This window comes from Lissotriton helveticus, chromosome 3_1 (genome assembly GCF_964261635.1).
Source record: "Lissotriton helveticus chromosome 3_1, aLisHel1.1, whole genome shotgun sequence".
Classification (NCBI taxonomy): domain Eukaryota; kingdom Metazoa; phylum Chordata; class Amphibia; order Caudata; family Salamandridae; genus Lissotriton; species Lissotriton helveticus.
This window is the reverse complement of record NC_136061.1, coordinates 51,958,373-51,979,145: the sequence shown is the minus strand read 5'-3', so window position 1 is coordinate 51,979,145 and position 20,773 is coordinate 51,958,373. Positions and strand designations below refer to the sequence as shown.

Genomic DNA, 20,773 nt, shown 5'->3' with positions numbered 1-20,773 from the left:
CAGCTGCCTAGTTGAGGCATCAAAGAACCTCAGTATAGGTCTCAGCCCTCGTAAGATGCAGAAACAGGTGGTCGCTACTTTTTTCGTATGACCACAAAAGTTGAGGGCAGGATCAAGCCAGACCCCCAGGTTCTTTAGCTCTGTCACTGGGGCAGGGGTTACACCCGGCTCAGGGGGCCACCACTTATCATTCCAAAGATCCGCTCGCTTACCCACTATCATGACCTCCGTTTTTTTGGCATTAAGCTGGAGACAGTTGGTGTTCATCCAGCTGGCCACTGCCAGGAGTCCTTCCCGAAATCTGGGGGCATCACGGTCGGAGACCCCACTCAGGGTGACCGCCAGCTGCGTGTCGTCAGCATAAGAGGCCATGATCAGGTCCCAACGCTTGACGACATCAGCCAGCGGACTCACATAAAGATTGAATAATGTGGGGGTCAATGACGAACCCTGGGGCACACCCAGATCCAGGGGATAGAATTTGGACTCAAACGGTGGAGTGGCAACCTTGAAGGTCTGATCAGATAGGAAGGAGCAGAACCAATCGATAGCAATGCCCTCAACCCCTGCCTCTCGCAGACGTTGAAGTAGAATTCTGTGCGAAACCGTGTCAAACGCGGCACTTAGGTCGAGAAGTATCAGTGCCGCAGTCTGACCGGAGTCAAGCACAGAAAGAAGATGTTCCGTCATAGAGAGCAGGGCAGTTTCCGTGCTGTGACCCGCACGGAACCCATTCTGGGAGGGATCCAGAACACATTCTCTAGCAAGATGTTTAGTCAGCACGTCATTCGCATGGGCTTCCGCAATTTTCGCGCCCCAAGGAAGGAGAGAGATAGGGCGATAACTCTCAAGTTTAAGGTGTCCCGGGTAGCCTTTTTGAGTATGGGTGTTACAACGGCTTGTTTCCACTTTCTCGGGACAATGCCCGAAGTGAGGGAGAGATTGATGAGTTGGCATACTGGAGGGAGGCAGACAGCAGCAGATTCTCTAAACTGAGCAGGCTTCAGTGGATCCTCTGGTAAGCCTGATTTAATTTTAGAGGCCAGTTTGTAAAATGCCTCCATCGACAAACTAGGTAAAGAGGATAACGCCTCACCTATGATAGGTGTGGAACTGGAAGGTTCATCTCCATGATTAATGGTGGGAAAGGCGCGATACATAGCTTGAACCTTTTCCCTAAAGAAAGCAGCCAGATTTTCGCAGTGCTCCACAGAGCAGACTTCTGCTGCAGTAGCTCTCTTGGCCATCAAGTCCTTCAGGACTTTGAAAATTAACTTGGACGGATTGGGGCTATTTCTAAATTCCTGAGCGTAATAAGCCGCACGAGTTCTACATACCGCTCTGTGATATAATTTAATTTTGGAGAGATAGGTAGTTTTTTTCCCAGCCTCATAGAATTTCCTCCATTCCCTTTCTGCCTGTTTGCAGGCTTTTTTTAACAGAGCCAGGGAACTGTCGTACCATGGGCTGGGTACTCTGGAACGGCATTTAGTCCAGGCGGCGGGAATTAGAGCATCTAAAGCACGAGAAACCCAATCACAATAGGCGTCATACCCAGCTTCCACACTAAGGTGAGAGCCTAGTGGGTTGACCTCCAGGAGATGATGAAAATCATCCAGTTTAAGTTTCTTCCAGTGACGTTTCATCACTACTCTATCTTGGGGCTTAAACGGAAGTTCATTAAGCACGAGAGAGATTTTCACCAAAAAATGGTCAGTCCAAGCTACAGGACTAGGCCTGGTTACCTTGGCCGCAGTTAGATTAGTAAAAAAGGGTCAAGAGTATGGCCGCCCAGATGGGTAGGGAAGGTGACCATTTGATTAATCTGAAGGGCCTCCAAATCAGCCAAGGTACTGCTGATAGTGGGCAAATGGGCGCAATCAAAATGAAGACTTAGATCTCCAAGAATGCAAACGTTAGTGCAGCCCAGTGCCAGGGAGCTGACGCATTCTGGGAGAGCCTTTCGGAAGGCAGTGTCACAGCCAGGAGGGCGATAAATTAGGAGACCAGATAGAGTGAACTGATGGCTGATAAAGATTTTAAAGAATGCGCTTTTACACCCCACTAGGTCTACTATCCTCCATTCACATGGATAGCAGGATTTTACTACTACAGCAATGCCACCACCCCTAGATAACCGATTATGTGTAAAAATGGAATAATCAGAGGGGAGTGCAAGGTTAATGGCGGCCGCATCAGCTTCTTGGAGCCATGTTTCCATCATAAAAAATACGTCTGGTAGTTCCTCAGTAATAAGATCATGGAGTTCTGCGTGGTGCTTCAAAAGGGATCTAATGTTCAGATTCCAAACCGTGATACCTTGAAGGACCAAAGGTGTGCTTCGGAGGGATTTGGCCGGGGAAAGTTCCTTAAGGGCGCGAATAGGAGAGGGGGCAGTAAGGGACAATGTCGAGCAAGTGCAGGTATGCGGGCCACAGAGGGAACTGACCGACTCATGGTGGCAGCGAGGGATAGAATGGCTAATACCGATCAAGTCGGCCCGAGAGTAAACATACCGCGGCAACATTATCGGATGAGTACCTTACAATCAGAGTGACGACGCCTGATGCCGCCTTAGCGCGGACGGGCACAGACGGGCAGGACTCTGGCACGACTCAGGAGCAGGGAAGGCGCTCCCGCTGCACGTCACCGCTGCTCGCTGAGTAGTGCGCCTTAAGTAGGCGGATCTCAAGATGCAGGAGCGCTAGAACGCTCAGGAATGGCGCCCAGCAATGTCCCCTTCACTCCCAATATGGCGAGCGTGAAATCAGACCCCCGGGACCAGACCCGCTCGAGCAGCGGTGAAATCACCAATTACTGTGCAGGTGAGTGGGCAAGAGGGAACACACAGTAAAAACAGGGGAAATAAAAATAAAATAAATCAAATACAAAACGGGAGGTTTTAAAAGCGAGAACGCATGCACAGCAGCGCTAGTACAAAGTGTTGCGAGGTTACCTGTCCAGCTGCCCCTGGCCAAACCTTGGCCGCCCCTGACATTGTCCAAGTCACCTGGAGGGGTGTGGGTCACGCACCTGTCTTCAGGCTAAGAATCATTGGGGCTGATTCACAGAACTGACTTAAGACAAAGTCCTAAACTTACTACTTTTGGTATTCACAGAAGACATTTAGTAGTAGTAAAGTTAGGATTTTGTCTTAATTTTGACTTAAGACAAACTTAAGACAGACTTAAGACAGACTTAAGTTAGGATTTTGTCTTAAATCTGTTTTAAGTCTGTCTTAAGTCAAACTTAAGTCAAACTTAAGTCAAACTTAAGACAACATCCTAACTTTACTACTACTAAATGCCTTCTGTGAATACCAAAAGTAGTAAGTTTAGGATTTTGTCTTAAGTTAGTTCTGTGAATGGGGCCCAAGGTCACTGCCACAACCTCCACTTCCAGTGAGGTTAACTCCAGTAACTTCAGCACCAATGGTGTGGGCTGCTATAGCATCAGCCTTCTGCTATCTTAGGCGTCCTTGCAGGGCCACAAGGCTGCATGTCACACCAGGGATTCCTTCCACAGGAGTCTGCTGCCACTGCTGTGCAGGCCAGAGCACAATATCCTCCCACCTGGAGCCCCGAGCCTGGGAAGCCAGCTGCCCATCCACCATCCACCATGAACTCAGGCCGAGACACCCGGCAGACTGCGTCAATGTCCTTCCTGAGAACACAAGCAGACATGTCCCTTTATGCAGCATGACCGCACACCCACCACTCACCTGCTACAGTCCACCTAAGGGTGTGATGGCCTGACTCCTTGTGGGGACTCCTGACCATGGGTACAAGGACTAGCTCATTGGCCCGCTCAGTTTCTCGGGCCCTTAGCGCCCTCTGTGACCATGGGATATTCTCTGAGATCCCAAAAGTCAGAGACCATGCTAGAGAGCCGTGTACTGGGAGCTGATGCCCCCTCCCCCCCACTCAACCACCAGGTAAGATGAGATGCAACTAAGTCTGGGTGGAGTGTTAGGTACCGGTCAGGCAGAGAGGTGGCATCCTCACAGAGCCCCTTCAGAGAGCAGCCAAACCACCAAACTACTGAGTTGCCATCTCACTGCTTAGTATCCTGTTGAGCTGTTGTTGTACTGAGTTCCATCCTGCCGAGCTGCTGTTGCACTGCGTTGCATCCTGCCAAACTGCTGTTGCACTGCTTTGGGTCCTGCCGAGCTGCTGTTGCACTGGTTTGGGTTGTGCCGAGCTGCTGTTGCTCTGCTTTGCGTTCTGCCAAGCTGCTGTTGCTCTGCTTTGCGACTGCTGAGCTGCTGTTACACTGAGTTTCATCCTGCTGAGCTGCTGTTGCACTGAATTGTATCTTGCCGAGCTGCTGTTGTTCTGCTTTGGGTCCTGCCGAGCTGCTGTTGCACTGCTTTGGGTCCTGCCGAGCTGTTGTTGCACTGCTTTGGGTCCTGCCGAGCTTCTGTTGCACTGCTTTGCGACTGCCGAGCTGCTGTTACACTGAGTTTCATCCTGCCGAGCTGCTCTTGCACTGAATTGCATCCTGCTGAGCTACTGTTGCACAGAATTGTATCCTGCCAAGCTACTGTTGCACTGCTTTGGTTAATGCCGAGCTGCTGTTGCACTGCTTTGGGTCCTGCCGAGCTGCTGTTGCACTGCCTTGGGTCCTGCCGAGCTGCTGTTGCACTGCTTTGGGTCCTGCCAAGCTGCCGTTGCACTGCTTTGGGTCCTGCCGAGCTGCTGTTGCACTGCCTTGGGTCCTGCCGAAATGCTGTTGCACTGAATTGTATCCTGCCGAGCTGCTACTGCACTGCTTTGCGTCCTGCCGAGCTGCTGTTGCACTGAATTGTATCCTGCCGAGAGGCTGTTGCACTGCTTTGGGTCCTGTCGAGCTGCTGTTGCACTGAATTGTATCCTGCCAAGCAGCTGTTGCACTGAATTGTATCCTGCCGAGCTGCTGTTGCACTGAATTGTATCCTGCGGAGCTGCCGTTGCACTGCTTTGCGTCCTGCCGAGCTGCCGTTGCACTGCTTTGGGTCCTGCCGAGCTGCTGTTGCACTTCTTTGGGTCCTGCTGGGCTGCTGTTGCACTCCTTTGGGTCCTGCCGAGCTGTTGTTGCACTGCTTTGCATCCTGCCGAGCTGCTGTTGCACTGCTTTGCATCCTGCCGAGCTGCTGTTGCACTGCTTTGGGTCCCGCTGAGCCGCTGTTGCACTGCTTTGCGTCCTGCCGAGCTGCTGTCACACTGCTTTGCGTCCTGCCGAGCAGCTTGCACTGAATTGTATCCTGCCAAGCTGCTGTTGCACTGCTTTGGGTCCCGCCGAGCTGCTGTTGCACTGCTTTGGGTCCCGCCGAGCTACTGTTGCACTGCTTTGGGTCCTGCCGAGCTTCTGTTGCACTGCTTTGCGACTGCCGAGCTGCTGTTACACTGAGTTTCATCCTGCCGAGCTGCTGTTGCACTGAATTGCATCCTGCTGAGCTACTGTTGCACAGAATTGTATCCTGCCGAGCTGCTGTTGCACTGCTTTGGTTAATGCCGAGCTGCTGTTGCACTGCTTTGGGTCCTGCCGAGCTGCTGTTGCACTGCCTTGGGTCCTGCCGAGCTGCTGTTGCACTGCTTTGGGTCCTACCGAGCTGCCGTTGCACTGCTTTGGGTCCTGCCGAGCTGCTGTTGCACTGCCTTGGGTACTGCCGAAATGCTGTTGCACTGAATTGTATCCTGCCGAGCTGCTACTGCACTGCTTTGCGTCCTGCTTAGCTGCTGTTGCACTGAACTGTATCCTGCAGAGAGGCTGTTGCACTGCTTTGGGTCCTGTCGAGCTGCTGTTGCACTGAATTGTATCCTGCCAAGCAGCTGTTGCACTGAATTGTATCCTGCCGAGCTGCTGTTGCACTGAATTGTATCCTGCGGAGCTGCCGTTGCACTGCTTTGCGTCCTGCCGAGCTGCCGTTGCACTGCTTTGGGTCCTGCCGAGCTGCTGTTGCACTGCTTTGGGTCCTGCTGGGCTGCTGTTGCACTACTTTGGGTCCTGCCGAGCTGTTGTTGCACTGCTTTGCATCCTGCCGAGCTGCTGTTGCACTGCTTTGCATCCTGCCGAGCTGCTGTTGCACTGCTTTGGGTCCCGCTGAGCCGCTGTTGCACTGCTTTGCGTCCTGCCGAGCTGCTGTCACACTGCTTTGTGTCCTGCCGAGCAGCTTGCACTGAATTGTATCCTGCCAAGCTGCTGTTGCACTGCTTTGGGTCCCGCCGAGCTGCTGTTGCACTGCTTTGGGTCCCGCCGAGCTACTGTTGCACTGCTTTGGGTCCCGCCGAGCTGCTGTTGCACTGCTGTGGGTCCCGCCGAGCTGCTGTTGCACTGAATTGTATCCTGCCGAGCTGCTGTTGCACTGTTTTGCGTCCTGCCGAGCTGCCGTTGCACTGAATTGTATCCTGCCGAGCTGCTGTTGCACTGAATTGTATCCTGCCGAGCTGCCGTTGCACTGCTTTGCGTCCTGCCGAGCTGCCGTTGCACTGAATTGTATCCTGCCGAGCTGCTGTTGCACTGAATTGTATCCTGCCGAGCTGCTGTTGCACTGCTTTGGGTCCTGCCGAGCTGCTGTTGCACTGCTTTGGGTCCTGCCGAGCTGCTGTTGCACTGAATTGTATCCTGCCGAGCTGCTGTTGCACTGCTTTGGGTCCTGCCGAGCTGCTGTTGCACTGCTTTGGGTCCTGCCGAGCTTCTTTTGCATTGCTTTGCGACTGCCGAGCTGCTGTTGCACTGAGTTGCATCCTGCCGAGCTGCTGTTGCACTGATTTGCGTCCTGCCGAGCTGCTGTTACACTGAGTTTCATCCTGCCAAGCTGCTGTTGCACTGAATTGCATCCTGCTGAACTACTGTTGCACTGAATTGTATCCTGCCTAGATGCTGTTGCACTGTTTTGGGTCCTGCTGAGCTGCTGTTGCACTGCTTTGGGTCCTGCTGAGCTGCTGTTGCACTGAATTGCATCCTGCCGAGCTGCTGTTGCACTGAATTGCATCCTGCTGAGCTACTGTTGCACTGAATTGTATCCTGCCGAGCTGCTGTTGCACTGCTTTGCATCCTGCCGAGCTGCCGTTGCACTGAATTGTATCCTGCCGAGCTGCTGTTGCACTGCTTTGCTTCCTGCCGAGCTGCCGTTGCACTGAATTGCATCCTGCTGAGCTACTGTTGCACTGAATTGTATCCTCCCGAGCGGCTGTTGCACTGCTTTGGGTTCTGCTGAGCTGCTGTTACACTGAATTGTATCCTGTGGAGCTGCTGTTGCACTGAATTATATCCTGCCGAGGTGCTGTTGCACTGAATTGTATCCTGCCGAGTTGCCGTTGCACTGCTTTGGTCCTGCCGAGCTGCCGTTGCACTGAATTGTATCCTGCCGAGCTGTTGTTGCACTGAATTGTATCCTGCCGAGTTGCTGTTGCACTGCTTTGGGTCCTGCCGAGCTGCTGTTGCACGGCTTTGGGTCCTGCCGAGCTGCCGTTGCACTGAATTGTATCCTGCTGAGCTGCTGTTGTACTGCTTTGGGTCCTGCCAAGCTGCTGTTGCACTGCTTTGGGTGCTGCCGAGCTGCTGTTGCACTGTTTTGGTTCCTGCCGAGCTGCTGTTGCACTGAGTTGTATCCTGCCGAGATGCCGTTGCACTGAATTGTATCCTGCCGAGCGGCTGTTGCACTGCTTTGGGTCCTGTCGAGCTGCTGTTGCACTGAATTGTATCCTGCCGAGCTGCTGTTGCACTGAATTGTATCCTGCCGAGCTGCTGTTGCACTGAATTGTATCCTGCCGAGAAGCCGTTGCACTGTTTTGCGTCCTGCCGAGCTGCCGTTGCACTGTATTGGGTCCTGCTGAGCTGCTGTTGCACTGCTTTGCGTCCTGCTGAGCCGCTGTTGCACTGCTTTGCGTCCTGCCGAGCTGCTGTTGCACTGCTTTGGGTCCCGCAGAGCCGCTGTTGCACTAAATTGTATCCTGCCGAGCTGCTGGTGCACTGAATTGTATCCTGCCGAGCTGCTGTTGCACTGAATTGTATCCTGCCGAGCTGCTGTTGCACTGCTTTGGGTCCTGCCAAACTGCTGTTGCACTGAATTGTATCCTGCCGAGCTGCTGTTGCACTGAATTGTATCCTGCCGAGCTGCTGTTGCACTGAATTGTATCCTGCCGAGCTGCCGTTGCACTGCTTTGCACCCTGCCGAGCTGCCGTTGCACTGAATTATATCCTGCTGAGCTGCTGTTGCACTGAATTGTATCCTGCCGAGCTGCTGTTGCACTGCTTTGGGTACTGTCGAGCTGCTGTTGCATTGCTTTGGGTCCTGCCGAGCTGCTGTTGCACTGCTTTGCGACTGCCGAGCTGCTGTTACACTGAGTTTCATCCTGCCGAGCTGCTGTTGCACTGCTTTGGGTCCTGCCGAGCTGCTGTTGCACTGCCTTGGGCCCTGCCGAGCTGCTGTTGCACTGAATTGTATCCTGCCGAGCTGCTGTTGTACTGAATTGTATCCTGCCGAGCTGCTGTTGCACTGAATTGTATCTTGCTGAGCTGCCGTTGCACTGCTTTGCATCCTGCCGAGCTGCTGTTACACTGAATTGTATCCTGCCGAGCTACTGTTGCACTGAATTGTATCCTGCCGAGCTACTGTTGCACTGAATTGTATCCTGCCGAGCTGCCGTTGCACTGCTTTGCGTCCTGCCGAGCTGCCGTTGCACTGAATTGTGTCCTGCCCAGCTGCTGTTGCACTGCTTTGTGGCCTGCTGAGCTGCCGTTGCACAGAATTGTATCCTGCCGAGCTGCCGTTGCACTGCTTTGCGTCCTGCTGAGCTGCCGTTGCACTGAATTGTATCCTGCCGAGCTGCTGTTCCACTGCTTTCTGTCCTGCCGAGCTGCTGTTGCACTGCTTTGCGTCCTGCCGAGCTGCCGTTGCACTGAATTGTATCCTGCCGACCTGCCGTTGCCCTGCTTTGCATCCTGCTGAGCTGCTGTTGCACTGAATCGTATCTTGCCGAGCTCCTACACTGTACACAGTAAGGCTGGCTAGTAAGGGACACACTGCACACAGTAAGGCTGGCGGGTAGGGGACACCCTGCACACATTAAGGCTGGCTAGTAATGGAAACCCTGCACACATTAAGGCTGGCTAGTAAGGGACACCCTGCACACATCAAGGCTGGCTAGTAATGGACACCCTGCATACATGGAAGACATGGCTTGGCAGTTCGGGCTGTACTGTTCCCATGAGGCACAGGGTCAGACTGATTTGCATATAGCCATGTCTGAAATGGGGTGGCTGAGTGGGCTAAAGAATGGTTGTGGATTAAACCCAGATCAGTTGACTGGGGTGAGTGTTTGATTTGCTCAAATGCTCCGTCCATCATCCCCTTTTGTTTCGCTTTGTTCGCCCTAAGTTTGGCATGGTATGCTCAGACGTGAGTCCCTTGCTCACTTGGCCACTGGATTCAAGATAGCCTGGCTGATGAGGATTATGAATCCGAAACCGGTCCCAGAATGCTTGTTTCCGGTCCATGGAAGACATGGCTTGGCAGTTCGGGCTGTACTGTTCCCATGAGGCACAGGGTCAGACTGATTTTCATATAGCCATGTCTGAAATGGGGTGGCTGAGTGGGCTAAAGAATGGTGGTGGATTAAACCCAGATCAGTTGACTGGGGTGAGTGTTTGATTTGCTCAAATGCTCCGTCCATCATCCCCTTTTGTTTCGCTTAGACATTAAGGCTGGCTAGTAAGGGACACACATTAAGGTTTGCTAGTAAGGGACACACGGCACACAATGAGGCTGGCGAGTAAGGGACACCCCGTACGCAGTAAGGGTGTCTAGTTAAGGGCTCACTACACAACGTAAGGCTGGCTAGTAAGGGACACACTGTACACATTAAGGCTAGTACAGGACTGTTAAGGGGCTAGTAAGGGACACACTGCACGCAGTTCTGTAGTTCACATACATCCTTCATGGAGGCAGAATGGAACCTGAGCAACAAACACATTTCTTTTTTGATTGCTTGTTGTAGGTGATGTGGTGGCAAGTGTGGCCCCCTAAAGTCTTTGTAGGAAATGCTTGTCTGTGGCTGGACTGTGGGGAGATAAGATGGGTCTGGGTTTCTGTTCACAGATGGCATTCTAACCAGAGTTCACTTCTTCTGTCAGAGACCAGGGACTCTTCCCTGAGGGCAATGATCCCCTCTTCTGCCTGGAGGAGGAGCTGGAAGAAGTCAGAGACTCTGGGGAGTTCCCGCCACACTACAGCCTCACGCGCTCTACACTACAACGAATGAAAGAAGAAGTCCTTGGGACGGTGGGTAGTGTCAGCACCGGGAGCACGAGGCATGGGGCGGCAGGGGATTGGGACACCACATGCGTGCTTCACGTGGGATGGGGCGCCTTGGGATCTACATTGGGCGTGATATGGGACAGTATCATACATGCCAATAGACCCGATTCAGGTGGAGACTCACTGTTTTTTAAGCCAAAAATGTCTTTATTTTAGCAGTTTCCCACCTGAAATTGCCTCTGTTTAAATAGACGTCAATGAGGCCCTAACGGGTGAGTAACGTGCTCTATAAATCTATTGAACGATTGATTGAGGGTAATACATTCTCCCGATTATGTTTTTTAAATCTCCCACTTTCCACTTCTAAAATGTTAGCATGTATGCAGTAGAGCACACAGTAAATCTTGTACTAGGCTAATTATGTTATGGGAGTATGGGGCGAGGAGGAGTGTGGTGTGAAGGACTCACTGATAGAATATCGAACACACAAATATCGTGTGGACAGAATATCGTGTCAAAAATATCGAGGACAAGAATATCGAGTAGGTAAGTGCAAATAGTTACGTATAAATGTGCTATTCTTAACTCCATATCTACGTACCTTGAAGATATATATATATATCGTCAAAGTTCATATATGTGGAGTTATATATAGTCAAACTTTACTTAACCATAAGAAATTACCTTCACGATATGCTGCTCCTTGGTCGGACAGTCCTGCTTCCGCCACCGTGCCGGTCCGACGGCATCTTAATGGGGTCTTAATTTATTAATGTAAAGCTACTACTAGTAACATTTCACACTTAGGTGGCAGTCTCTACCACAGAAGCAGAGATCTCCCTATGGTAAACTATAGGGAAAACTTATAAAGTGCATTGAAATTGTAAAAAAATTGGAAATAATATTTTGTTAAATAGTTATGGATAATTTTATGTATTTATCCTAAATGTAGAACAATATTAAAAAGTTACAGCATTAATAACTTAATTAAAATTAAAATTGTAGATATGTTGATTATGTTAAATTAAAATGAAATTAGGTTTGAAGTATAAATTAAAATAAACACAACTAAAGTAAAATAATTACATTTTTTATTCTGTATTCAAATTATTAAAACTGATGTGTAGAATTGATTAAGAGGAATGTCATTATTTTTTTATAAATATTAATCTTTCATTAATCGTTACACTTAGAAAAGGTTAATATAATATTTTAAAATGAAATAACTATGTTTTATTTAAAGACTTTTAAAATGTTCTAAATAGTTTAATTGTTTTAATTTATTTTAACATTAGTTCTTGTGGGGTTTTATTTTAAGGCCCTACCTCCATTTTATTCTATGGGACGGTGTTGTAGTACCTGCTCTGTGCTAGACGGAATTTACCATTATTTTGGGTTCCTATTTGGCTGAATTAACTATCAAAGTGTAGTTGTGAATAGCTATGGGCTTACTCTTTTGTGGGTGCATTCCTCTTCCAATCACCCTTACTCTTTTGTATGTATTCTCCCAGCCACTCCCCTTTGCCCCTTCCACATTTACTACTGAAATGTAGGCATACATGTATGGCGCTCTCTGCGTAGAGTGCGTTGCCATAGTCTAGTCGCTTGTGATTAGTGCCTGGGTGATGGTACATCTGGTGCTGACCAGGAGCCATCTGAAAGCCCTGTGGAGCACGCAGAGAGTGAGGAATCAGGCGAAGAGACCACAGTGTTCTGGTTTTTCATGGTGAGCTTGCTGAACAGGATGAAGCCAAAGTTGCGGGCATGGTTAGGCGATGCGGGTGACGATTCTATTTTTATTGTTTGAGGATGTGAGTGGGCGTGGGCACGTTGTGTGTGAAGGCGATGGAGTGCAAAATGGATCAGGGAGCAGTGGATACAGAAGTATGGATGGGTGTGTCTGGAGATATGCCCAGTACAGCTGGTGAAGAGTTTTGTACGTCTGAGGAGGCTTGTACGAGGGAGGGTGGAAAGGCTGTATTGGACAGGCTAGGTGTACTGAGGATGTGTTTGCAGCAGGAGGGTGTGGAGGGGTGCAAGTGTGGGGTGCATTTTTTCCTGACTGGCAGCGATGGGAGGGTTACAATTTAGTGAAGAGGGAACAGCAACAGAGTGTTGGGATATTTGAAACTGGACAGTGGTTAATGAGGGATCAGGGCTACTAAGGTTATTGATCGCAGAGGTGGAATGGTCCGGAGCTTCAGAAAAAGATCTGCAGATGTGGGCACGCAATCGTGAAGTGGGCAGGAGAGTGTGCTGGAAGGTAGCCCTGTGGCTAGAAGTTGGGACTGCCATTTGAAGATGTGTGGCTAACTGTATGGGTGGAAGTCTCTGGGCTTGGGGGCTAGAATTGTCAGGGCTGCAGAAAACGAAATACCGGCCTGTTAGAGAATCACGAAACTTAAACTGACTACAGACTCGATTCCTTGCCTTGAAAAAGCCCATGGCCAATAGGCCACCAGGGCGAAACACGTGTCGGATGTTCTTCTTTCGCATATGCACCAGCAAATAAAAACCACGCACGCAAAACCACTAAAGAGCGCTTGAAATTTCTTTTTGGAGCACCTTTGAGAGACTGTGAGGGCACAATCCTCCATCTTCCTCTATACATTTGAAGAGGTGGCAGTGGTGTGGGCAGGTATGGGGGAGATAGGGACAGTTCATGTCCATGTTGTGGGAAATGAGGGAAAAATGGCAAAGGCCAGATGTGATGTTGAGGCACCTGGATTAAAATGTCTTGGTGCGAGCTGTGGACTTGCAATTAATAAAGATGAGAGAAAGGACATGCAGGCAGTAAAGGAAAGGTGAGCGCCACCAAAACTAATCTGAGTGCAGCAACTGCCCAGGAGAGAGTGAAGCAGGGCGAAGAGCCTGCAGCAAATAACCAGGAGAGAGTGAAGCAGGGCGAAGAGCCTGCAGCAAATAACCAGGAGAGAGTGAAGCAGGGCGAAGAGCCTGCAGCAAATAACCAGGCAAGGAGGAAGATACACAGTGAGATGTCAGGGTGATGTCCGACGTGGGAGGTAGGAGGGATAAGTCATGTGGGCACTCTGTTTGAATAACTAGGATTATTCCGCCATGACGTGTTTCACTTGTCCCTCATGGCAGCTGGATTTACTTAGAAAAATTGAACATAGCGTATATTTGTAAAGCACACGTTCACCTAAGGGTCTCTTGGTGCTGAATAACAGATGTTTGTTGTTACTCAACTCATTGGTACTCATTTTATCGACCTCAGAAGGATGAACGGCTGAGTGGGCCCACTGGGATTTGAACCTGTGACCATGAGGTCGAACACAGGCCCCATCAGTGGGCGCCTAGTCCACTAATCCACCAGACCCAGCACTGAAGGAAGTGGTTGGGAATTTGATGCCAATCAAGTGCTGGCGAGGGGACTGAAAGACCATCTCAGGGGAGGTTTTTTTTGGTGGCACAAAAAACAAGACTTGAGAGCTGGTTAAGAAAAGAAGAACCAGCCGAAGAGGCGAGGGAAATAAATTCTGTAGGAAAGCACAACTTGTCCTTAGGGTGCAGAATGGACAAAATTAAAGGGGCCAATTCACAGAACTAACTTAAGACAAAATACTAAACTTACTACTTTTGTTATTCACAGAAGTTAGGATTTTGTCTTAAGTTTGTCTTAAGACAAACTTAAGAAAGACTTAAGACAGACTTAAGACAGACTTAAGACGGACTTAAGACAGGCTTAAGACAGACTTAAGACAGACTTAAGACAGGCTTAAGACAGGCTTAAGACAGACTTAGACTTAAGACAGACTTTAGACAAACTTAAGACAAAATCCTAACTTCTGTGAATACCAAAAGTAGTAAGTTTAGGATTTTGTCGTAAGTTAGTTCTGTGAATCGGGCCCAAAGAGTTCAGAGACACAAGGAAAACAAAAGTTGATCAAATGTTAGTCTAAAGTTGTATGGTTGAGAATGAGAGAGATGGAACTGATTATCTTCTAGCGGCTAGAAACATCTCTTCTTGAGAGGCAAAGCATGCCAGGCCTTCAGCTCACTGCCGCCCCCTTGTGTTTCAGCTGGAAGGGATGGAGGCGTTCCAGTCCTTCCTCCAGGGCACCCAAGGAGTCCACCTGCTGCACTTCTGGATGGACTGTGAGGACTTCAAAGAGCGCTTCTTGGCGCTGGACGCGAATGAGGATCACCCGGAGGCCCGGCACCTGTGTGCTCACCTCTTCAGGTACGCACTTGACACCGCAACAGATACAGCATCTCAGGGGGCAAGGTTCAGGGTCACCCCTAAATAGTAAATTTAGGGGCATTAAAAGGGGTGTGCAGTTCCGGAGCAATGGGGCCCTTCCTTGGGGTGGGACACCCCCGATTATGCCACCCTCCAGTGGGAGGGGGGCATGTGCCTCCTCGTAATTGGTTGGGTCCCCTCATCTTCAAGTTGGAGGGGGCTGACATGTGTGCTTCACCTCGCCTCCCCCACCTGAGGGGTGTGGTTGGCAAAGGTGGGCACACCTCACCTCCTCACTTGATTATCACGCCGATTCTCCTGCCCAGGGTGGGGGGCAGAACCAGTGGGAGCCAGTTGCTGGGGGAAGCAAAAGGAAAGGACAGCTTACAAAGGCAGCTTCCTCTTTGTAGACCCAGGCCAGGCTGGGGAGGAGGCATGACACCTCTGCCCAGGATGGGCTTTGTTTCTGGACCCAGAGAGCCGAGTCCCTCTACCCAGGGGTCCAGAAACCTGCCTGGTGGTGGCAAATGGTGGGTAGCCATTCAGGAACTGAACCAGGGTTGGTCGTTGTTCAGGGGGCATCTCTGAAATGCCCTCTGAGTGCATTTTCCATTCAATCCCATCAGTCTGGGTTTAATGTGCTGAGACGTTTGATACCAAACTTTCCAGGTTTTTATGAAGCCATTATTGAGCTGTGGAGTTCTTAATGACCAGCTCCCAGACTATATACCCTTTATGACCTTACTACCCGTACAGTGTCAAAGAATGGACGTAGACACTGTAGCGGCACAGGGCTCATGCCACTGTGCCCTCACCTGAGGGCTAGCGCACTCTGCTAGCGGGGTGACTTACCTAGGCATCAGGCAGTGGGTTGCAGGCATGGCCCACAGGGATGTGTGCCATGTCGACTCTTCACTTTATTCTGCACCAAAACACGCAGCCTGCAACGGCATTGTGAGTGTGTTAAGGTACAGGGCCTCTAATGTTGGCTCAACAGGTGCTGCAGCCCTTAGAGGCCTAACCTGGTCACAGGGCCCTTGGTACTCAGGGTACCTTTTACAAGGGGCTTACCTGTGGCCAGGGATGTGCCAATTGTGGATACAAAGGTACAGTCTTTGGAAAGAACACATGCCCGGGGAACCTGATTGGCGGGGACCCAGACCATACCAAGTCAGGTTGCATAAGATGTTAGACAAAAAGTGGGGGGTAGCCATGCAAAAAGTGGCACTTTCCTATACTTTTCCTTATTTTTCTCTTTTTGTGTTGTTTGGAGGTGCCTGTGATGGGTGTAGAGAGTGAAGAGTTGAATGTTCTACACAAACCCTGTACATCTTTCAGCGGATGTTAGTCATCTGTGCTCTGGGGTTACGCCATTACTGTACCTTCTTACAGATGAATCCTTTACTTTCGGTTAGTTGTTAGGTCTACCGGGATGTGGGGGTTAAAATTGAGGGCTGTAGATTAAGTCTGAGGAGTGTGTCTAAAACACTTGGAAGATGGTTTAGTCCCAGGGTTGGTGACTGGCATGATTGCATCATTGGCATTTGCCCAATTCAGAGATATGGGTTTTGTCTCAATAGTCTGTCCTGAAGAAGATCCACCATATGTATTGCCGATAAGGATCGAAACGTTCAGTGTCTGGATTGATATAATGATATACTTGTAACTTGTCAAAGTTAATTATAAACCCTTTTTTAATCAATGTGTAAGTAATGTACTTGTTCCTTGTGGTGCTTAATTTGTGCAGGTGGCGGGCAGCAACAGTCATTTTTGGGTACCTGGACTTAGTGTTCATCAGTAGACTTTGTACAAAAGCAAGAGAAAAAAAGTCTGAAAAGAGGAAAAATAGGAGGGAGAGAAAGAAAAGAAAACAGTGACAATGAGAGAAAGCAGGTGTGAAAAAGAACCTGCAGGAGAAAATTAGTAAGAGTCATGAGGTGGAACTTAGCTTTAAAGGGGATTTTATTCACCCCATTCTAAATAATTATATACAAGGAATTGACCCTTGAGAATCACTATATGACCTTTTAATACCCAGATTTTCTGAGGAGAACCAGGTTCCCTATTTTATTATCTTTCACTAGTGTTAGGAAGCATCTCACAGACCACTCTAGGCACTTTATGTATCTATCAGGAGTTCCCTTCATCGAGTAAATAAAGTGCAGTCCTGTAAATACCCAGGGCAAGCAGATCAGCACCCCAACACCACCCACCACCAGGATGTGGTTCTTACTGTTGGCCCACCCAGGGGCACAGAGATTAACACACATTCTCCTTGTTATGTTCTCTTTGAAGGTGCATCCTGGATAAACACAAGCGCCACCTCACAGCCGAGTCTCAGGTGAGTGACGCTCAGTGCTTCAATTGCGCAAAGTCTTGAGGCCACACACAGCGCGACTAATGCACCTCAACCCTGACATTCACCACCCGACACTTACAGTACTGACACCAATACACAGCTCGGCAAATGCACCTCAACCCTGACATTCACCACCCGACACTTACAGTACTGACACCGATACACAGCTCTGCCACTGCACCTTGCTTATGATCGCAGTTCGGGCTGGACTGTTCCCATGAAGAACACGCTCAAGACTGATTTGCGTATGGCTGAGTCCAAGTTGGGGTGGCGTGGTAGGCAAAAAACAATGGATTGGGATGCGGTCCGAGTGATTGCCAGTGGCTGAGATTAATTCAAGTATTCCATCCATCAACTTGTTGCTTTTGCATTTGGTGTCCTAAGTGCGCTGGATATGCCAGATGGGGTCCCAGATTCACTGTGCCACTGGAACCAACCTATACCTGGCAGACAAGCCCATAATAAGGGTGACACCGGTCCTAGGATGCTTGTGTTCCGGTTAAGGGAGGACCTGGCCCTGTGGTTCGAGCGGGACTGTTCCCATGAGGAACAGGCTCAAGGCTGATTTTATTTTATTTGTTTATTTATTTTTGTGTTTTATAGAGCAGGAACTTGGCCTGTGAGGGTATCAGAGCGCTTTACATGGTATACAGTGTTGAACAAGCAAAGTTTAAAGTGCAGAAATATACAAAATCAACAAAAAGGATGGCGAGGGGCCGGGGTGCTGTGAACATAGGGAAAAAGGGGATACAGGTGTATGGTAACAATCACCGTTAGAGTCAGCAACAACAACGGTCCCACATATTCTCAGTGGGGAGAGTTGGTGATCTGGGGAAGAAGCGATAGTCTTAGATTCATCTGGCACAGTGCGGTGGTTGTGGTCAGGCATTAGGGGCCAGATGTAGGTAGCCCTTTATCGGTCAGAAACGGCCAAAAATACAGATTTTCGGCCGTTTCCGACCGGGAAAGGGCTATGGAGATGTAGGGGCTAAAAAAACATACATTTTCGGTAATTTTACCGAATCGGTAATTTTACCGAATCGTTAAAATTAAAGAATTGGTAAATTTACCGATTCTGTACATTTTACCGATTCGGTAAATTTACCATTCGGTAAAAATACCGAAAATTTATTTTGTGATGTAGGTAGCACTTCTTACAGTGCTACAGGGCCTTTAGAATTCGGTATTTACCATGCAATACAATTGCATGGTAACTTACGAATTCTTGTGTACATGCACATCTGTGCATGTACACCTGTGCCATGTGGCACACAGACATGCCCTAAGGACATGTATGTGTGCCACATGGCGCAAGAGTCAGTTACAAGGGTGCAACTGGGTGTCAAAGTGACACCCTGTCCCCCTTAGCAATTCGGTATTTTTACCGATTCGGTGAATACCGAATCGGTATTTGCTATTGAATCCTATGGGCTTCAAGGCTCATAGGATTCAATAGCAAATATCGATTCGGTATTTACCGAATCGGTAAATACCGAATCTTACCGATTCGGTAAAAAATACCGAATATTTACCTACATCTCATTTACAGATTCATAAATACCGAATCGGTAAAATTCGGTATTTATGAATCGGTAAATGAGATTTACCTGCATCTGGCCCTAGATGAGGAATTTACCCATGAGGAAGGTTTTGGCCTCCTTCTTGAAACGTGCTAGAGAAGGGATTCTTCTGATGTCAGGTGGGAAAGAGTTCCAAATTCTTGGTGCTGCTCCGGTGAATGCCCTATTGTAGGTTCTTTTTTTTCTGAAAGAAGGCAGGTTGGAGTAAGAGGTTTCTAGCGGACCGGGAGTTCCTGCTTCCTCCAGATACCGCTAGTTTCTGTGCCATATAAGCAGGGGAGTTTGCGTATAGAGCCTTGTGTGTAATGCATGCCAGTTTCAGCTGAATTCTGGCCTCTAGAGGGAGCCAGTTCAGCACTTTCATGTGTGGCGAGATGTGTTCGTATTTCCTGGTGCCGGGGAGTAGTCTGGCGGCCGCGTTGAGGCTGGTTTTTATTGGTGCTAAGGAGTTCTTGGGTAGTCCTGTAAGGGTGGAACAACCATATTCCATTCTAGAAATGACTAGTGCTTGAACTGTCATTTTTAAGTCCGGAGCATCGATGAAAGGTTTCAGCTTCTATAGCTAGCTCAGGTGGAATCTATCTGCTTTACCCATTGAGTTGATGTGGTCCCGCATGTCCAGGTTACAGTCTAGGATTAGGCCCAGGGATTTGGCAGAGTCCATAATGGTCGGCGGGCAGTTCAGGGCTGTGATGGCCTTGATCCACATCTGAATCTCTGGATTGGCTTTTGAAGGGGAGATTAGGAGAAATTCAGTTTTCTTTGCATTACGTTTGAGTTGGTTATTGGCTAGCCATTGGACAGTCAGTTTCAGGGTCTCATTCAGGGAGTGGATCTCCTCGAGCAAAGAGATATCGATGTATATTTGGGTATCGTCCGTGTTGGACAGGCCCCACGAAGGGCTCGCTCCCTCCCCGCATGACAGGGCCCAGACACCGGCTCTCCGGGGGCTACCCGCAGAAGCAACCCGCAACCCGTCCCCTCCGGGACGCCTGCTCCCGGATATCTCTGTGTCACGGGCCCGGGCCCCCGTCAGCCTCATTGCCCGGCCCAGCCGCCATCTTGGACACTGCACCACGCGGCCGCGTGGCCTCAGCTCGACCCCAACCCTGGGCCCGGCCAGGCCCCGCCATCCCGGCACCACCATCCATCCAGGAGGTGAACGGACCACTTGGCAGGCTAATGGGAGAAAGGAGTGTCGATGGCTCTCCCCCGCCAGGTGCCGATCGCCCCCAGCCTCCCCGGGTGCTGGCTCTACCCCCCTGCTGGGTGTCTGGACTCCCTCATCCCGGACCTCCCGACCTCCCCGTGCGAGGGTCCGGACATCAAAGGGCGCCAGACCTATAACCGAGGCAGCCCCAGAGCAGGAAGGCAGTTGTATCCTGGAGTCAAGAGACACCGAGAAGAACTCATCCTTGACGGACTGCTGGCGCTGCCGCAGCCCTGCCTTGTGAACTATCGTCCTGCCTGCTGGCGCTGCCGCGGCCTTCTGCAACCTTCATCCTCGTGGGACCTGCTGGCGCTGCCGCGGCCCGTTGTAACTTCCATCCTCGTGGGACCTGCTGGTGCTGCCGCGGCCCGGTGTAACCGTCATCCTCGTTGGGACCTGCTGGCGCTGCCGCGGCCCGTTGCCACCTACGATCTCTTCGGGACCTGCTGGCGCTGCCGCGGTCCGACCCGTCCTACCGCCGAGCTCGAGGATTGTGAGCTACCGCTGTTTCACTTCAGTACCCGTAGGTACCAAGACTGTCCCGCTACCCCCTTCCCTACTAGAGACTAGAATTGAGAGGATCATCGTGTCCTGATCTCCTTGTATCGTACTACCTTGCTTCAAGAACTACCTATAAAAGGTGTTAATCTGATCTTCGTGTGGTGTCCATCTGTGGGGGGGAAGTTACTTGTCTGTACGATCGCTGGAGACGGCCCTCACCGGAGGCCTCTCCCCTTGTGCTCGGCCGACCCTCCAGGTCCCCGTCTAACATTGGTTGCAGCGGTGGGATCCGAAACAACGCGTAACCGTACAGAGAGTAACTCACCCTACGACTAATCCACAATGACGACCAGAGAGAGCGGATCTGCAGAGAAATTCCAGATGGAAAAACTGGAAGAGTACAACCACCGAAAGCTAAAACAATTTTGCATAGAACTAGGCATTGCCACCACCGGTCTGAGCACGAAAGAGGACTTCAAACACGCCCTAGAATCCTGGGCAGAGACAAATATCGCCGGACCCCGAAGCCCCGGAGACAAACACCACTCTGACGGAAGAAAGGAGAACGGATCTCTCCCGGGAAGAGATCCGAGAACGAGAGAAAAATAGACTACACGAGTTAGAGTTGGCACGGCTCAAATTAGACGGAGAATTGAAACTGGCAGAACAAAAGATGAAC

General features: G+C 50.1%; 1 protein-coding gene across 1 annotated transcript in view; it reads left to right on the top strand.

Moving 5' to 3' along the window:
* The window catches only part of LOC144822618 (uncharacterized), a 327,297-nt gene that overhangs the window by 141,177 nt on the left and 165,347 nt on the right, over positions 1 to 20,773 (top strand). Inside the window, exons 7-9 of the mRNA XM_078680351.1 lie at positions 10,117 to 10,264; positions 14,284 to 14,444; positions 16,740 to 16,785. Of these exons, the coding sequence (XP_078536477.1) occupies positions 10,117 to 10,264; positions 14,284 to 14,444; positions 16,740 to 16,785 (355 nt within the window). The remainder of the gene's footprint in view (positions 1 to 10,116; positions 10,265 to 14,283; positions 14,445 to 16,739; positions 16,786 to 20,773) is intronic.